General features: G+C 46.5%; 1 protein-coding gene across 1 annotated transcript in view; it reads left to right on the top strand.

Annotated features, from left to right (window-relative positions):
- msrab (methionine sulfoxide reductase Ab) overlaps window positions 1-16,592 on the top strand; it is a 38,446-nt gene that overhangs the window by 10,392 nt on the left and 11,462 nt on the right. Inside the window, exons 2-5 of the mRNA XM_030044294.1 lie at window positions 812-880; window positions 1,095-1,214; window positions 5,537-5,641; window positions 16,432-16,538. Coding sequence (XP_029900154.1) covers window positions 812-880; window positions 1,095-1,214; window positions 5,537-5,641; window positions 16,432-16,538 — 401 coding nt within the window. The remainder of the gene's footprint in view (window positions 1-811; window positions 881-1,094; window positions 1,215-5,536; window positions 5,642-16,431; window positions 16,539-16,592) is intronic.

Raw genomic sequence — 16,592 nt, forward strand, 5'->3', positions numbered from 1 at the left:
GGCTCTTAGAGGGTTAGCTCCAGAATATATAGCTGACCTCCTGACCCTCTAGAAGCCTAAATGCAACATGAAATCCTCTTGTAGGTCATTCCTGGCCATTCCTTGGTCAAACCTCAAAACTGAAGGTGGCTGGGCCTTTTCTGTTCAAGCCCCTCAGTTGTGGAGTGACCTGCCAGAGATCATTGTCTTCTTTTAAGGCTCTATTTTAGAGACTTAAAAGAAGACAGTGTGTCAGCTTTCACTATTTTAGACTTTTTTGTTTTATTGATTTTAATGTTTGTTTTATTATCTTGGAATTTTCTCTGTTTTTTTTTTGTTTTTTTAAACTGTTCACTTATTGTCTTTTTAATTTTCTTTAAAGCACTTTGTAACGTATTTGGAAAAACTCAATATAAATAAAGGCATTATTATTATTATCATTAAAATGTAGAAAATTTTTAGTAAATGGGCCTAGCACTCGGAATTACTGGTATGGTGCTTATTGACCTTCCCTTAAGAAAGCACAAATCGTAGGGGCGACCGGTAGCTCACCAGATAAGAACGTCAAGGCTGAGTCCTGATCACAGCCTCATGGGTTTGAATCCAACCTCAGGCCCTTTGCTGCATGTCATCCCCTCTCTCTCCCTTACTTTTCCTGTTTCTCTCTACTGTGTCTGTCAAATAATGCAAAAATGCCAAAAAAAAAATAAGCAATTGTCATCCCTACAGTATTGTCACAGTATGGATATCGAGGTATTAAAGAGATTTTGTTCATATCTGCCACCTGGAATTCAGGAACTGAATTGACATTTCACCTTGTTTCCCCTCTCAGATAAACATGCAGTCAATGGGAACCCGACAGTGGAGCCCTTCCCAGAAGGCATGGAGACCATCATGTTTGGTGAGATACTGGAGCCGCACCTCAGACACAGAGTTTTTTTTTTTTTTTTTTCATGGGAAATAACCCAAATCTGAATCCTTATCTTGTATTGCCAGTTGTAGGTCACAGATACCTCAAAGTACAGAAGCACTGATAGTGTGTGTGTTTGTGTGTGTGTGTGTGTTGGTGTGTGTGCATGCATATGTATTTCCGTGCTGTGCTTGTGAATCTCCAGGTATGGGCTGTTTCTGGGGAGCGGAGAAGCGTTTCTGGCAGAAGCCCGGGGTCTTCTCCACGCAGGTGGGCTACGCCGGCGGCTTCACCCCCAACCCCAACTATGAGGAAGTCTGCACAGGTATTACACTCCGCACCGCACGTGTTCATGTACACATTTGCCAGTGTGTGCGCCATCTCCACTTGGCTATATATACACACCAACGAGGCTCCCTTCCTGTGAGGAGGCGAGGTGGGTTGGCAGGACCTTTCACGGTGAGATCAATGAGGTTGTGAGAGGATCAGAAAGACAAAGATATTGAGAGAGAGAAACACAGAGACGGAAAGGGTGTTTTTTAAGTACAGCTCTCTCATCCTCCTGCCGCCTTCCCTTCATCTGCAGTCAACTACTCAGAATGCACTGCTCCAGATGGGCTGCAATCCCCCCACCCTCCCCTTCCCATGACCTACTTGTAAGGATTGGGCTCTGTACTGCGCTGTACTGCGGCGTTTTTTGACTACAGAGGTTACTTGGTATGAAGCGCCATAAACGGACTTCTCTTCCCAAGACCGAGGTCTCGCGAACACATTGCTTTAGAGGTGCTTGAATCGAGCTCATTCCTAATCAAAGAATTCAAAGTTTGTCTATCGGGCTGCGGCTCAGTCTCCAACTCTGTCTCTGTCCCTTTTCATCACGATGAGATTACAATTGATGTTATTGTTCAAATGTAGAGATGGAGAGATCGAGCTCTGCCTTCCTCTCTGCGCACCGCCATTGTATTTTAAGGGTCTTGAGCTGTAAGGTTGATACTTCTCCATCGCCGAGGGCATAGGAATGCATGCAGGCTTGGAGTCGAGGCGCAGACGCAGCATGGGGGGACCAAGAGAAGAGGGGAGGATGCTTCTGGCTTGGCTGGCGGACTTTCTGAGTTCAGCCCTTCAAGGGATTGTATGTTCCCTGTCTCTCTATATCTGTCTAATAAGTCTCTTTCTCTCCCTCTCTGTCAGCCCCCCAACAACAAGGCGAGGAACTGTGGGGAATGGAGGAGAGGAGGAGGGAGATGGAGACACATGACAGAGAGAGACAGACAGATTGAGGGCTGCAGCAAGTGAAGGAGTGGGGGGGAGAAAAAAAAAAAAACTTTGAGGGGAAAGAAAATCCAAGAAAAAAGTGTGAGAGCGGAGGGTTGTCGTTGTCTGTCCATCGGCTGAGAGAGCGCAGGCGTCGCTCCATTGGCCATGACGGAGCAGAACACTGCGACGGTATGAGACCGAGGAGCTGTCAACACAGCCGGGGCAGGACAGACAGACAGACGGCTGGACAGGCAGACAGATAGACAGACAGACAGATAGACAGCAGGAAGGTGCTGATGGAACTGTCAGCAGAGCCAGGGGAGGATGGACAGGTGGATGGCCTGACAGTCCGAAATAGAGGAGGCTGAGAAACAGTCAACGTTGTCATGAGAAGACAGACATATAGACGTTTGGGTTTGGGAGATGCAGGAGGGAAATATTTTTCACCACTGAACAAATTTCACCTTAACGACTGCACAGCACGGCGTAAGCCCACCGAATAAATGTGTTGCATACCTTTGCAACACAAGAGGTCTAATAGAGAGTCAGTCGTATTTAATGTTACCTCGTGAAGCCAAATCGATTTTCACATACAGGAAAGTGTGTCATTTACTGCAGGAAAGTTTGTTGAATGGAGGGGATTGCGATGACATTTTGAATGACAGTCACTCCCCCCTCCACTCTTGCCTCCCGTTCCCTCCCACCCACATGCACCTACATCTGTGCAACCCAAATTCTTGCGATGACACAGAGTCTAGGACTGGACGATTTATTGATGTTTTATTGATATCCAGATATGAGACTAGGTACCATCTTGAATTCTGGATCTCATAATACCATGATATGGCATAAGTGTCGTCTTTTCCTGGTTTTCAAGGCTGCATTGCAGTAAAGTGATGCATTTTTTTCTTAACTTACTAGAACGTTCTAGCTGCTCTGTTATTTGCAAGATATCCATATTAGTCTTTTGTAAACATCTTATAGAAGCTCAAATAGTCATCCCTGCAGTATTGTCCTAATATTGATATTGATGTATTTGGTAAAAGATACTCGAATATTTGATCGTGTCCACATTGCCCAGCCCTAACAGAGAAGCATGCAGGATTTCAGATGTTCTGAAATACACAGTAAATGTAGATATAACAAATGTAGTTTTACCTGTCTAGAGGAACTTCTGCTAGCTTAGCATCACTCTGGAGGCCATTTCAAGTCCTGTAGCTCTTGCCATTAATGAAACACCTCCAATGCTTATTTAAGTGTTATCCCTCGCTCCACCAAAATCCTTTTTTGTAGCTTTTCCCCTCTCCAGTCTTCTATTGTTTTGTCTGTGTGTGCTGTCTGGTGTTTTTTTTGTTTTTTTTCCCCCACCACATCAAGCTGTAAACTTGCCAACACTAAACAACCAACACTGACTACCCTACATGTGCCTCAAAGTGTGCACATAACATGATTGACATTGAGGTAGAGACGTCATAGCTGCTTGTAATTGGTTGCTTGATTTGGGACAAATAATTTTTTTTCTAATCAGAACACAGCTTGCGGAGCTGCCAGAGAGACCAAATGTTTTCTCAGTGCATCTACTTGAATACCTGTTGGCATATCGTGGGAATTTCCCCACATATGGTACAACTGTGTTGAAAGAAACTTGCCTGCAGCAGTAGTAATCATGTGCGGATAAATCCAAACGCTCACGCAGTTGTCATTTTGTGTCCAATGGCATGCATAAGTAAATTAATAAATGTAACAAAATGGAGTTGTTGAGAGGCTGTCCTTGAGTCACAAGGCCGTCCACCCTGCTGAGGTGTCCCGGGCTCCCTCTCCCCTGCGGTGGCACTGTTCTGCAGCCGACCCCGTGTTGTTTCACAAGTGTCCTACCTGTTCAGCAGCCCCGCATCGCCTCCCGGCCCCTTTGTCTCTATCAGATGGCAGCCGCATGAAAAAGCGTCGCCCGTGCTCACCTGTGCTTCTGACGGGGGCCTCGTCTGCTGCTCACTTAGTTGTGCCGTACTTTGTGTTCTTTCTGCGCTCTGACATTGTTGATGATGTAACTTCGCTGTATTTTGGCCACCAGCCTCACCTTGATCGCCACAGCCCGGCTCGCTGCCGGCCGTGCACACTGCTAACACTCAGAATGACCTGGACGTCATTCAAAAGCCAATTTGAGGCAAATGGGGAGATTTAGGCATGTTCATACACACACTGATAATGTACACTATATTTTTTTTGTTATCTCAGTCTGAAAAAACACTCACAGCTTTAACATTTCCAGCACACACTGACTTTTTACCGTTGCATACTCTTTGCCAAGCTACTAATATCCACTCAAGTGTGCCCATTCTTTATTTAGGTAACAACTGCTCAAGTAGCTGATATCTTCCATTTTCATTTGGCATGAGATCGGCCTTTGGCGGAGTGAGAGTGTCAGTTAGAGGCTGAAAATGGGTCTCAAGCCAGATGCATGAAATTGGCAGCGTTTTCCCATTGTCTGCAACACACCTGATACACCTATGCGTGTGCTTTCATGTGTGTGCATGTGTGTACGTGTGCATGGCTGTGTCAGAGCTGCGCACGTGTGTGTCTGCGATGGAGAGAAGGGGATGGTTCACACCTGGGTCACTTTTATTGATACAAGCCTCAGCTAACACAAGTCGGTATTTACATTTGGCATTTATGTACCTTTGGCATCGGTGTGTATGTGGGATGTATGTGTGTGCATACCCTTTCTGCTGAGGGTGTGTGTGTGTGTGTGTGTGTGTGTATGTGTCAGACCTTAAGCAGCCCCCAGTCTCAGAATGCCTGCAGGCAGCTTGTTGAAGCTTTGGGGTCCTGGCAGCTGCAGGCAGGAGAGAGGCACCCCTCACCGTGCCTGTGTGCTTTTGGCAACTTCAACCATAAGCTCCAAACATTTACTGTGCTTTCTCTCTCTCTCTCTCTCGCTCTCTCTCTCACACACACACTCACTCTCTCTCTGTCTTTCTCTCTTTTTGTCTCTCTGTCACTCTGTCTTTCTGCTCCCTCTCTCTCTCCCTCTTCCTCTCTCTGTTTGGATCTCTGTCTCTCTTCCCCACGGTGCCGCGAGCAACAACATAGCTCTCTGTGGATTCAACCTGAACGTCTGTTACCCATGGCACATGCACACACTGACACACACACACACACACACACACACACACTTCATAATCTCTCATTTGCCGTGCTGTTAATTATGTCTTTTTGAGTTTCTTACATGCAAGGTATTTTTGAGTCAAACACTTGGTGAGTCCTTAACTTTGTGAGTGAGGTGGGGAGGGCAGTTTAAAATGAAATTTACCGACCGCTTGATTTAATGTTGATTCACACAAGTGTGTGTGTGTGTGTGTGTGTGTGTTTGTGCACGTGTGTCTTCTTTAGGTCTGACGGGTCACACTGAGGTGGTGAGGGTGGTCTTTTCTCCGAAAGACATCAGCCTGGACGAGCTGCTCAGAGTCTTCTGGGAGAGCCACGATCCTACCCAAGGTAACATCACACACACACACACACACACACGCACACGCATACACACATAAAAGTCGCCCTCAAACAAGACCCATCCCGAGGGGCACAGGGTGTATTAGAGCAGAAGGATGATGCCCAGACGTGTGCCTGTGTGTGCGTTGTGTGTGTGTGTGTGTGTGTGTGTGTGTAGGAGGGGTGGGGGGGGGTCTCATGGGTGTAAGCCAATGCCAGACAGTGTTAATGTGTCTGAGATCCAGCCATCCATGGAGAGACACCAGTGTGGTGCATGTTCAAGCCCCAACTGAAAAAATCCCTCTCCGTGTTGAAGCATGTGCACGTTATGCACTTAATAGTCCGTCCATGATAAATCAGTGGCGGGATTTATTCCTTCGCACTCCGTTCACTTCACACTGTGAGGTGCTGCAACTGAGCGACTGATGATATATGCATGTTAGCCTGCTCTGGGTCAAACCATTTTTGCAAACAAGTATTTGTTTTTGTTTTATCCTGCTAAGTATGCACCACATGGGTGGATGAAGAAGTTACCGAGAAGTGTAATATTAACTTTCATATAGTTTGCTGTGATTGTGTGACATTTCAGATGGCTAAATCAAATGCTGCAAAGTGGGGTTGGCGATAAATACTGTCTTTCCCTGGTTTTAAAAGGTTACATTACAGGAAAATGGATGCAATTTTATGAACTTATTTGACTGTTAAAGCTGTTTTATTATTTTCCTCTACCTGCTTGGTTGTATATCCACAGTACAAATGATTATTTATCAAAAATATATTGTTTGTATCTTATGAAACCAGCAATGTCACCATAACATCAATATCGAGTTATTCAAAGATATCATGATATTTGATTTTCCATATCTCCCAGTCTTAGACCCTGTGCTACACTTTTTGATCTTCTTCGACGCACCATGTAGGTCACCTTCGTCGCGTTTAGACGGTCTTCTCACCCCTTCTCTCCTCAATGACATCGGGTCTCGTCTCGAGAAACCCCCCCATCCCCCCACCGCTCCATCTCTCCGTCTCTTCGAGTCCCTCACTCTCTTGTTGTCTCCGCTCGCTGGAGGAGGTGATGTAAGAGCATTAATGCACCAGGAGGGCACGAGGGTGGAGGTGGGTGGGTGGTGGTGGGTGGTGGGGAGGGCGAGAGAGATGGAAAGAGTGAGGGAACGAGGAACGGGGCGTGGGAGAGAGAGAGAGAGAGAGAGAGAGAGGGGGAGAGAGAGAGGACAGGCAAAGAGGTGCTCCGCTCACTCACATGGAGCAGGGAGGGGCATGACAAGTTTGATGAGGATGATTTGGGATGAGGAGGAGGAGGAGGGCGCGCTGGGAAGGGACGGGAGATGGATCAAAGATTCATAGGCTCGACCTTCAGCCTTTACACAGGCAGGCACGCTCGACACAGAGCCGGTGACGTTGCCCGCCTCGGTTCCGTCATCTCTTTTGCATCAGCCATGATCGCTCTCTCATGCACTCACTGGTGTGTGACCTAAATATAAATGTCGCCCATGTTAGCGCATGTAACGCTCCTCCATCCATTGATGGATGGGCGGCATCCGAGTGCGCGTTTTTCCCTCGTTCTCTGTCTGTCACCTCACCTGTTTCACATCCTCCCCCCGGTGGAGACGGGCCTGCGCAGAGGAAGCAGAGAAAGGGGGACGCCGTTAAGTTTTGAGATTCACCCGTGGAGCACGTCATCCCAGTCAGAGCAGATTCTCCTGTTCACTGCAGGCAAGGACAGAGACACGTCTTACTACAGGCAAAGGCACAGGCAGAGTCGAGCCAACACGCCACGGGGCAAAGGCACTGAGGCCAAAAGAGTAGTCATGCATTTCCCCTGACTCACTGCCTTGTCTCATCTCATGTTTTATTAATAGCATGCAGCTTATTGTCTATGCACTCCTCTAGTTGTCGGGAGGTATGTATTTTATTTTATTTATTTATTTATTTATTTGCATTTAAGAGTCGACGACACACTCAAAAATAACCACACTCGAATCTACATTTTTTCTCTGGAAGTTTTTTTTTTTTCTGATAATGTTACTCCTTCACGTGACTTAAATGTGAATCCCTGCCGTTCCTCTCTCTTCTCTGACTCTGACTCCGGGTTCACGTGTAGCAGAAATTCCTCTGATTTGACAAATGTGGCGTGGAGTGGTGGAAACGGGCCCGCTGGCTGTGCCTTCACGCGTGCTTAAGCTCCAATTTATTCTGTCCACCTTGGAGCCGGGCTTAAAAGAGAATGGAGAAATTAAGGAGGTTCACTCTTGTTTTTTTTTTTTTTTTTCTTCAACTGCACAGATTCACGAGAGCTCTTCGTATATGGAGTCGTGCCCAGACACATTATGCATTCCGTTTTCTCTCCACACATATACATAAAGCGCCCGTCTTAGTATATATATATATATTTATATATGTGTTGCAATATTTGTGGAAATATCATACACAGATGCATATTCAGTTCCATGCAATTCTTCCTCTTATGCGTGTATGTGGGGTGTGTGTGTGTGTGTGTGTGTGTGCGTGTGCGTGCACGTGTGTGTGTATGTGTTTTGAGATCTGTGCCTCTCCGCTTTGCCTCAGTTCAAAAGGGTTTAGTCCCGACAACGTGATGTCGGGCTGCGTCAGTTCCACCAATCCCGGCCTGGATAGCAACATTAACAGCCAATCAGAAACTCCCAGCAGCCTTTGCTGTGTGCCCTCTTTCCATATTCAGCAACACTAGTCTCAATCTGCTGGCTTCCCTGGGCTGTTGCATAAAGACCCCCCATTCTACACGCGCACAAATTATAAGTTTCTTCTGTCTACGCTACAACAACTCTTCAATCCCATACCTTCACACATGTGCACACACACACACACACACACACAGACATGCTCAAGCTCAGACACACACTCGGCGGTGTGACAAGTGACATCTGCATGTCATGAGGCCATGGGAGTTGAAAACATGAGTTGATGTGTTTGGATTCCTCGCTGTGCAGATGCAAACACGCCTCGCTCCGCAATACGGGGCCGGTTCATACACATTTTCATTCACAAGCATGCCGTGCACTTCACCCCGTTTGCGTGCACGCGAGCAGACATGACACGCGCAGAAACGCATGCACGGCGTACGCACAGCTGCGCCGATGGCTTGCCGGTTGGTACATTGGGTACTTCCTTGTTGATGAGGCCCTCAGCCCCCCCCCCACCGCCCCACCCCCCCACCCCTCTCAGCCGCCATCCCCCACCTCTGTCTCCCCCGTCCCTGTAGCCCCTGCTCCCAGTGGAGCCCCGGGCTCTCAGTCTGTCTGGGGGATAAGAGCATCTTATCTGGACGCTGCCTTACCCCGCCAACCCTTCTCCTCCTTCCTCTCATCTGCTCTCCTTGCGCTTGTCGTTCCATGGTCGTCCTATCACCAGTCTTGCCCTTCTTCACACCATAACCTATCCACCTCCCCTTCTCTTCTCTTCTCTTCTCTTCTCTTCTCTCCATTTTGAATGGGACACTGTTTCATCTCGGCTCCTCCATCCTCCCTCTCTGTCAGCCTACCATCCTCATTCCATCGTCCAAGCCTTTCTCTCATCCTTTTCTTCACTGTCGTTTCCATTTTTTCTCTCACCTCCAGCCCCTCAACCCCCCCACCACCACCCTCCTCTGTCTAGCCTACACCCCCACCCCCACCCCCACCCCCCCCCCGTCCCCCTTTTTGCAGTGAGAAGGAGAAGGAGCGAGCGAGTGAGCAAACGGCCCGGAGCCCATCAGCACATCCGCAGAGCAGCGCTGTGAGTCGACCGCTCCCCGAGGCCATCCGCTCATCACACACACGCACACTCACATCCACTCACTCCTCTTTTATCTCTTAGTCACTCTCTCCTCTCTCCTCTCACCGCTCCTCATCCTCATCCTCCCTTCCCCCCCCTCGCCGCTCTCCCATCTCTTCCTCCTCCGTTTCCCCCCCCTCCCCTCCCCTCCCCTCCCCGCCACCCTTCATCTCGAACAACCGAGGTTTTCCCCCCTCTTTGTTTCTTCTTCTCCTCTCCTCTTCTCTTCTCCTCTGTTTTTTCCTTCCTCCCTCCTTGCTCCCTCCATCGCTTCTATTTTTTGAGGCCATGCAGTATTTATGGCGTAGGCTGCTGATGCTGCGTCAGTGAACAGGCATCACAGGCATATGCCGATACACACACACACACACACACACACACACACACAAACACAAATGCACAGCTAAAATGGCCGACACGGCTGTCCTCAGTTGATAACATGTGCATGTACGTGCATGCTCACTGCTGTAGATAGACCATTGGTGGACTTGTAAAGGAAAACTGAGATACATTACAGGCATATTACACAGGTAACTATAATTTTTAATAATCCACCCTGGCCATTTTAATTCATTTTAACAGTTAGGTGTATACAAAAACTTAGGGGATTACATTTAATGATGGCGAGATGAGGTGGATTATACTTATACTTATATATAGATTACGGCGTATTAAGACACTCTCTTAAATAAGGGATCAAAATAAAAGTTGTGGAATGGATTTAGTCCAGTTCAGACAGTGTCAAATCACTGAAATAGACAGAAAATCATCAGTCATCAGTCTTTATCTGTCACGTCAACGCTGGTGGCAGTTACTTTCTGACAACTGAAATGAGCATGAATATTCCTCTATATAATATCTTCACCCCAGCTGGCAGGAGACACACGCCAATTCCCTCTTGGGGTACCCCCATGTCGCCCCTATGTCACCCCATTCTTCAATTTAGGGGCGCCTCTTCTATCTGAAGCCGACCCCCACAGGAGGCGACCTTGACCCCTGACCTTTGACCCCCGCCACCCCCACCATTCGGCCCCACCCATTCCTTCTCCCCTGGTTGGCTAAGAATGGCACGCTCATTACCAGGTGTCACTTATACACCCTCACACACGCTGACAGCTCTAATTTATGGAGATTGCGTGGCGCGTGGCGCATGTTCACAGGGTGGGGGTAGATTTCTCTATGTCCATTTGATTATGTGGATATTAGAAGTTTCTGCGTGTCTTTGTGTGTGTGCGCAATGTGGAGAAATCGCCTGAATTTGTTGGACAAAGTCTTTGCCATTTTCCGTATTTGCCACAACTACATTCTATGCATTCGTGAATGTGTGTTTGAACTTGTTTGTGTTGATGAAAAATGAACATAGAGGGATGGACACTTGGAGATGAGAACTTAATAGAACCAATACAGGGGAAAGGAAACAGAAAAGGAAGGAGAGAGTGAAAAATTAGGGATTGGGAGTGGAAAAAAAAAAAAAAAAGATAGGTTATACTAAAGCAAATGGGGCCCAACCTGAGTGGAGTTGGTTCGAGATGAAATAACTTTAAATAATAATGACTCTGAGCTAGAATGCCTGCAACACAACACACACACACATACACATTCACACGTGCACAAACACACGCTCGAAACATTTGCAGCCCTAATTTCAAGGTGCTGAAATTGTCATTTGAGTGTTGGGAGATTGAGTTGACATCACTCCAAATTATGCGAACTGTATTAAAAGAGTTTTGTTCTGAAATGAGATGTGCAACCTTGCTACAAACTTTAAAATGATTAACTAATGTAATACTGTTAGTAAAATTGTTTTCTAACAAAATTTATTTTTGAAATGTTGAGCGGCAGGTATTGGATAAAATTTGTTTACATATTTGTTTACTTTCGAGATGGATATTTAACACTGTCGATTTGATTGTATTTAAATTGTCCCTTGTCTCAAAAGCTGTGTGCTAGTCCTGTTTGTGGTTGAGGTTTGTGATAGAAGTATTCTTTAGATTATCACATCACTGGCAGGAGCTGCTGACCTGAACAGAATCCGGAGTAATAGCATGTTTTTTTTTTCTCTCTGGCAAAACAGATATGCCCCTATCCAGAGGGACTTACAATCAGTGCAATAGTAGAAAAAGCCTCGCTTCATAGATTTAGACATCATTAATAGTAGGAGTGCACAGGTCGGAGCCATAATGCCCTGACAAAGTTCCTGTGACCACAAAATGATCATGTTAGAATAAAATTAAAGCTTAGGAGGGAGGTAAAAGGGATTTTTCTATCACATAATTGTTGTAACTTCAGTGATCTACCTGATGTGCATGTACATGTAAGACACACACACACGCATATGCACAGTACTAATGCACAGGCACGCTTTCACACACATACACTCACTTTTCTATCGCTGGCGTAGGGTAACCCCCTTATGTGTGGTGTCAGCATCTGACAGCAAACAGAGCATCTTCCTCTTTCCGTCTTGCTTCGCATGTTTGCCTGTGTTGCATATTCGCTCTTTTTAGCGTGCGCGAGTGTTTGCACGTGTGAGCGTGTATGCGCGCGCACGCGTATGCATGTGTGTGTGTGTCCAGTGGGGATGCTCTCACCATCCCAACTCCGTACTCTGCCTCTGTCTCTAGCGCGTCAGGAGCAGCTTACATAAGAACAGGGCAAAAATAGCAGCTGAGAGAGGAGAGGAGGAGAGGGCTCTGCTGGCACGCACACAGTCGTAACGGGACCGCAGGGCACGGCACAACCCCCGAGTACTATCACACACACACACACACACACACACACATACACACACACACACACAAACACACACACACACACACACACACACACACACACACACACACACACACACACACACACAGATAGAGGGAAGACTGCAGTTGTCCTGCTTTATCATGCATTGTAGTTTTCTATTTTTCCTACACTGTATCAGGTTTGACAAAAAAGTGGAAATGACAATAGCTGGTCAAACCCCATCTTCATGAAAAACACCAAACAATCCCTGTGGATGTTGTTGTTTTTTTTTTTTTTTCTCGCTCTCTCTCTGTCTGCAGAGTACTGCCATGAGTGATAGTGTGTGTTTCTTCTGACATTGCAGGGAAATTGGTGGGTGAAGGAAACCAATAAAAATAGAAATACTGAAGGATAAGTTCATTAGTGCTCACAGCGCCGTAGACTCTTAATTGCTACGTGCTGCCACATGCAATAATTCAAAATTCACATCAAAAAATTTTTTCCTGCACACTCAAAAGGAGGCAAAAAGTCACCAGTTATGCAGAAACATTTATTGATTGCATGTGCTTGCACTGGTTCGACCGCTGTTTGTTGTTCTTTTGGTTCTGTAATTACATGTTTTTATTTTTTCACCTCATTTGCAAGTTTTTTTTTTTTTTTTGTTTTTTTTTCTTGTTGCGCATCCGTGTGAGCGCGGGACGAACTCTGTCTTAATTGTGAAATGCAGACGAAACGAGGGAGCTGGCGGAGGCCGACGGGAAGGAGGGACAGCACATAAAGAGGTGGGGAGGTGAGGCTAATCTCGGCTCTTACAGTTGTTAGAGGATGAAGGATCGTTGTGTAAAGACGCCAGGGGAGACTAAGCCGGGGTCAGGCCACCGGTTCTGGAGAGGAGCGGGGATAAAAAGGGGACACGTTGAAAGCGCAACATGCATCGGTACAGTGGCCTCACTCTTCTCTGTCCTGTAATTTCTACCTCCCCCCGCCCTCCTCCTCCCCCTTCACTCCCTCCTTACCAGTCTTTTCATAGCAGCCGGCATCCCTTTTAATCTGATTACCTTCTTACTGTTTCATCCCCTTTCTTGCCTGCAACTGAAAAATGCACCGGACGGGCTAACGGGTGGCACGGCCTTCCATCCCCAACTGGAGCGCACACGCACACGCAGAAGCAAGAACAAGCGAGACCTGTTCAGGGGGTGTAGATGGGATAAAGAAAAAGAGCTGCAGAGAAGTGAGTGAGTGCGATAGAAGGAAGTGGGAAGGAGGGAAGGAGAGAGAAGGTGAAGTGCGAAGTGAGAGAAATAGCAGGCTTTTATCCCCCAGCAGCCAGCAGGGACAAGCCTCGGGGAGCCGGTTTGTGCGTGCAAGAGTAAACGCTGGAAGAGATTTTACAGAGTTGCAAGAAATCTCAGCGGGTTTTAACACAACAGCCGAAAAAGTGCGCGTGTGTGTACGTGCATGAGTGTCGGTTGGAAAGAGTAGCTGCTCCCCCCCCCCCCCAGAGACTCAAGATACCCATTCTTACGTACCGCCTCCCGTTTTGGATCTCGCTCATTTTTTGGGTGGAAGGTTGAAGGTGCTGCTTTTCAATTACGGTGCAGGAGGCGGCCGGGGTTTGCCGGGCAATTAATTAATATTTTTGGCTTTGTGGGCGTAGGTCGGTGACCCTGAGTGGCAGCGCGTGCGAGTGTGTGTGTGTGTGCACGCGTGTGACCCGTGGCCCCTCCCCTTCTCTCCACCCCCCATTACCCTCTGCTTTCAGAGGCGAGGCTCTCATGCATAATGCAGAGAGAACAGGGAGGCTCTCATTAATAATTACTGCCGCCTTTGATGGATGGCAAAAAAAAAAAAAAAAAAAAAAAAAACCAAGGGGGCCGTTAAAAATGGAGAGACGGAGAGAGACGGCAGGGTGCAAGTCGGGGAAAAGAGCCAGAGTTTTTGGGTGGTATTTGTTGCCATTGTAGAGCTTTGAGGGCCGAACGCTTTTGGGGATGCATTTGGAGGTGGTATAGTCAGAAGGAAGGAGGATGTTTGGATGGTGCTAATGTTTTGATGAGGGAGTAACTCCTCCTCTAATGATGGATGGATCTCTGCAAATGTGATGAATCTTAATTGTCTTTGTTTTGGAGCTGGTTATCACAACCCGCGGGTGTCTGTCTCACGTCTCCCCTCTCATCTTCCATATTTTTCACCACTCCGTTGTGGTGGAAAAGCCTGTTTTTTGTTTTTTTTTTACATAAGATATTATAAGTTCAATTAATTCAATTAGTTCAGTTACTTGTAAGATCAGTTAATTCATTCATTTGAGATCTTTTAAGGTGACAGAAGTCATAGCAGTGGTTTTATGATGTGTGCGTTATGGACTTGTATGTTCATATACACAGGCTCACGCATTAGCTTTGTGTGTGTGTGTGCGTGTGTGTGTTTGGTGGCGGTTGGGTCAGTCAAAACCCTGGGGTCAGGAGGGAAGGTCACAGGGAACAGCAGAGCAGCAAGACCTCTGCCAGCCAGCCAATCAGACCGAAGGCTCTGGTGGCCAGCCAATGGCGGAGCGGCTCGGTGGCCTTTGATGGAAGGGCCACCATCAGCCTCGTCAGTGAACAACAGTGCTGGGGGCAAGATGGCCGACATCCAGCACTGCAGAGAAGTGCACAGAGAACAAGAGGATGTAGATAGAAGCAGAGACAGAGGAAGACAAAAATAAAGAGAACGGGTTGACTGGTGGGTGGTAAGACGAAATGAGACAAGACAGGAAAAAAAGTGAAATTTAAAAAAAAAAAATAGTTTTTGCAATGACGGGTGGAAAGTGGGAAGGAAGATCAGTGAAGTTGTGAAAGAGGTTATAAGAACATAAGGAGAGAAATGACAGAGAGAGGAATAAACCCTCCAACATTACTCATGTTTTGCATTTGTTGTGATGGCTCATACATCTAAGTTAGTAAATCATCTGCCAAGAGGAGACGTTCTCTCTTGTGCATTGTATTTTGCTTGTTGAGATACTTCGAATTCAAGGAAATTTTTTGGCCGAAAACACATGAACACTGTCTAAAACCTCATGTCGGTGATTTAAATTACATTGTTACCGTATTTTTGTTTTTCTGCGGCTAACCAGCCCAAAGTAAATGAAGTGACATCACAGGGATATACTCTCACCACAGCTACGATGGCATTCGATAAGTAAAAAATTCAACAGTCTAAAACAGAAATATCAGCTGTCAGGTGCTAACCCCTAAAAATAAATCAGCAAGAGCTCATTTGAAGACTCGCAGATTTGCAGCAAAGTTAAACAAACGCACAGGGAGACATCCAGCATAAAAGAGGGAGAGCGCACTTTTTTCTCCTATTGTGGCCACAGCTGTTCTGTATGCATTTGGTGACTGAAAAATGGAATAACATGCCGAAAAAAAAAAAAAAAAACAGCACCAGAAACCAAATGTCAGTGTGTGTTAGGGTGGAATTTTCCTTCAAATAAGACCCTGGTAACATTAAAAAAAAAGGAAGAAAAAAAGAAATTGTACAAACCAATTCAAGATTATTGTCTAAAATGTTTTTTGTCAGTTTGTCCTTTGTCTGGAGTGTCCGCCAAGCTCTGGTGCCTAAAGGGCAACACTCACGTGTCTCCATGCCGCTGTTCAACACCAACTTGTAACGGAGCGCCGAGGATGGAGAGAGAAACCCATTTTGGAGGAGAGAGGGTGAAAAGAATAAAGATCATCATTTAGAAGAGAAGACACAAAGCTTGAGTGGGGTAGAGAGAGATACAAAAAAAAAAGAGAGAGAGAGAGAGAGAGAGGAGATCTGGGATGCCAGAGCTCCTCACGATTGTAGCGTCTGAAAAGCGTAGCGGTGATGGCAGCTATTTGGCCTCTTCACCAAGGTACACCAGACCTGGGCTTCCTCCAAAGACACTGACGTAAAGCTGATGAAAATGTTGACAGTAGCGCCTGGTTGACAAAAGAGAAAGGAGCAAACGCACCCACATACACGCGCCCATACTCCCACACAGCAGGCTTCCCTACCAGAAACCATGAACCAGCTGTGATCTTTGAATTCATTTGGGCTTAATGTATTCAAAAAGCAAGATGACGACATAATAGTGAAAATATTTTAATATGCTCAAATGACATTGTGTTTGTAGTGATTGTTGCGCTTGTGATTATTTTGTCTGAGGACGTATCCTCTTTGTGTTGCTGTGTGTGTGTGTGTGTGTGTGTGTGTGTGTGTGTGTGTGTGTGTGTGTGTGTGTACACGTGCAGGTATGAAGCAGCACCAAGACGTTGGTACTCAGTATCGTTCAGCCATCTACACGTCCGGCCCTGCTCAACAGGAGCTGGCACTGAAGAGCAAAGTGGTCTATGAACAGGTACAGTATGCACACACACACACACACACACACACACACAGTTGAGTAAGAGGT

This window comes from Myripristis murdjan, chromosome 22 (genome assembly GCF_902150065.1).
Source record: "Myripristis murdjan chromosome 22, fMyrMur1.1, whole genome shotgun sequence".
NCBI lineage: Eukaryota > Metazoa > Chordata > Actinopteri > Holocentriformes > Holocentridae > Myripristis > Myripristis murdjan.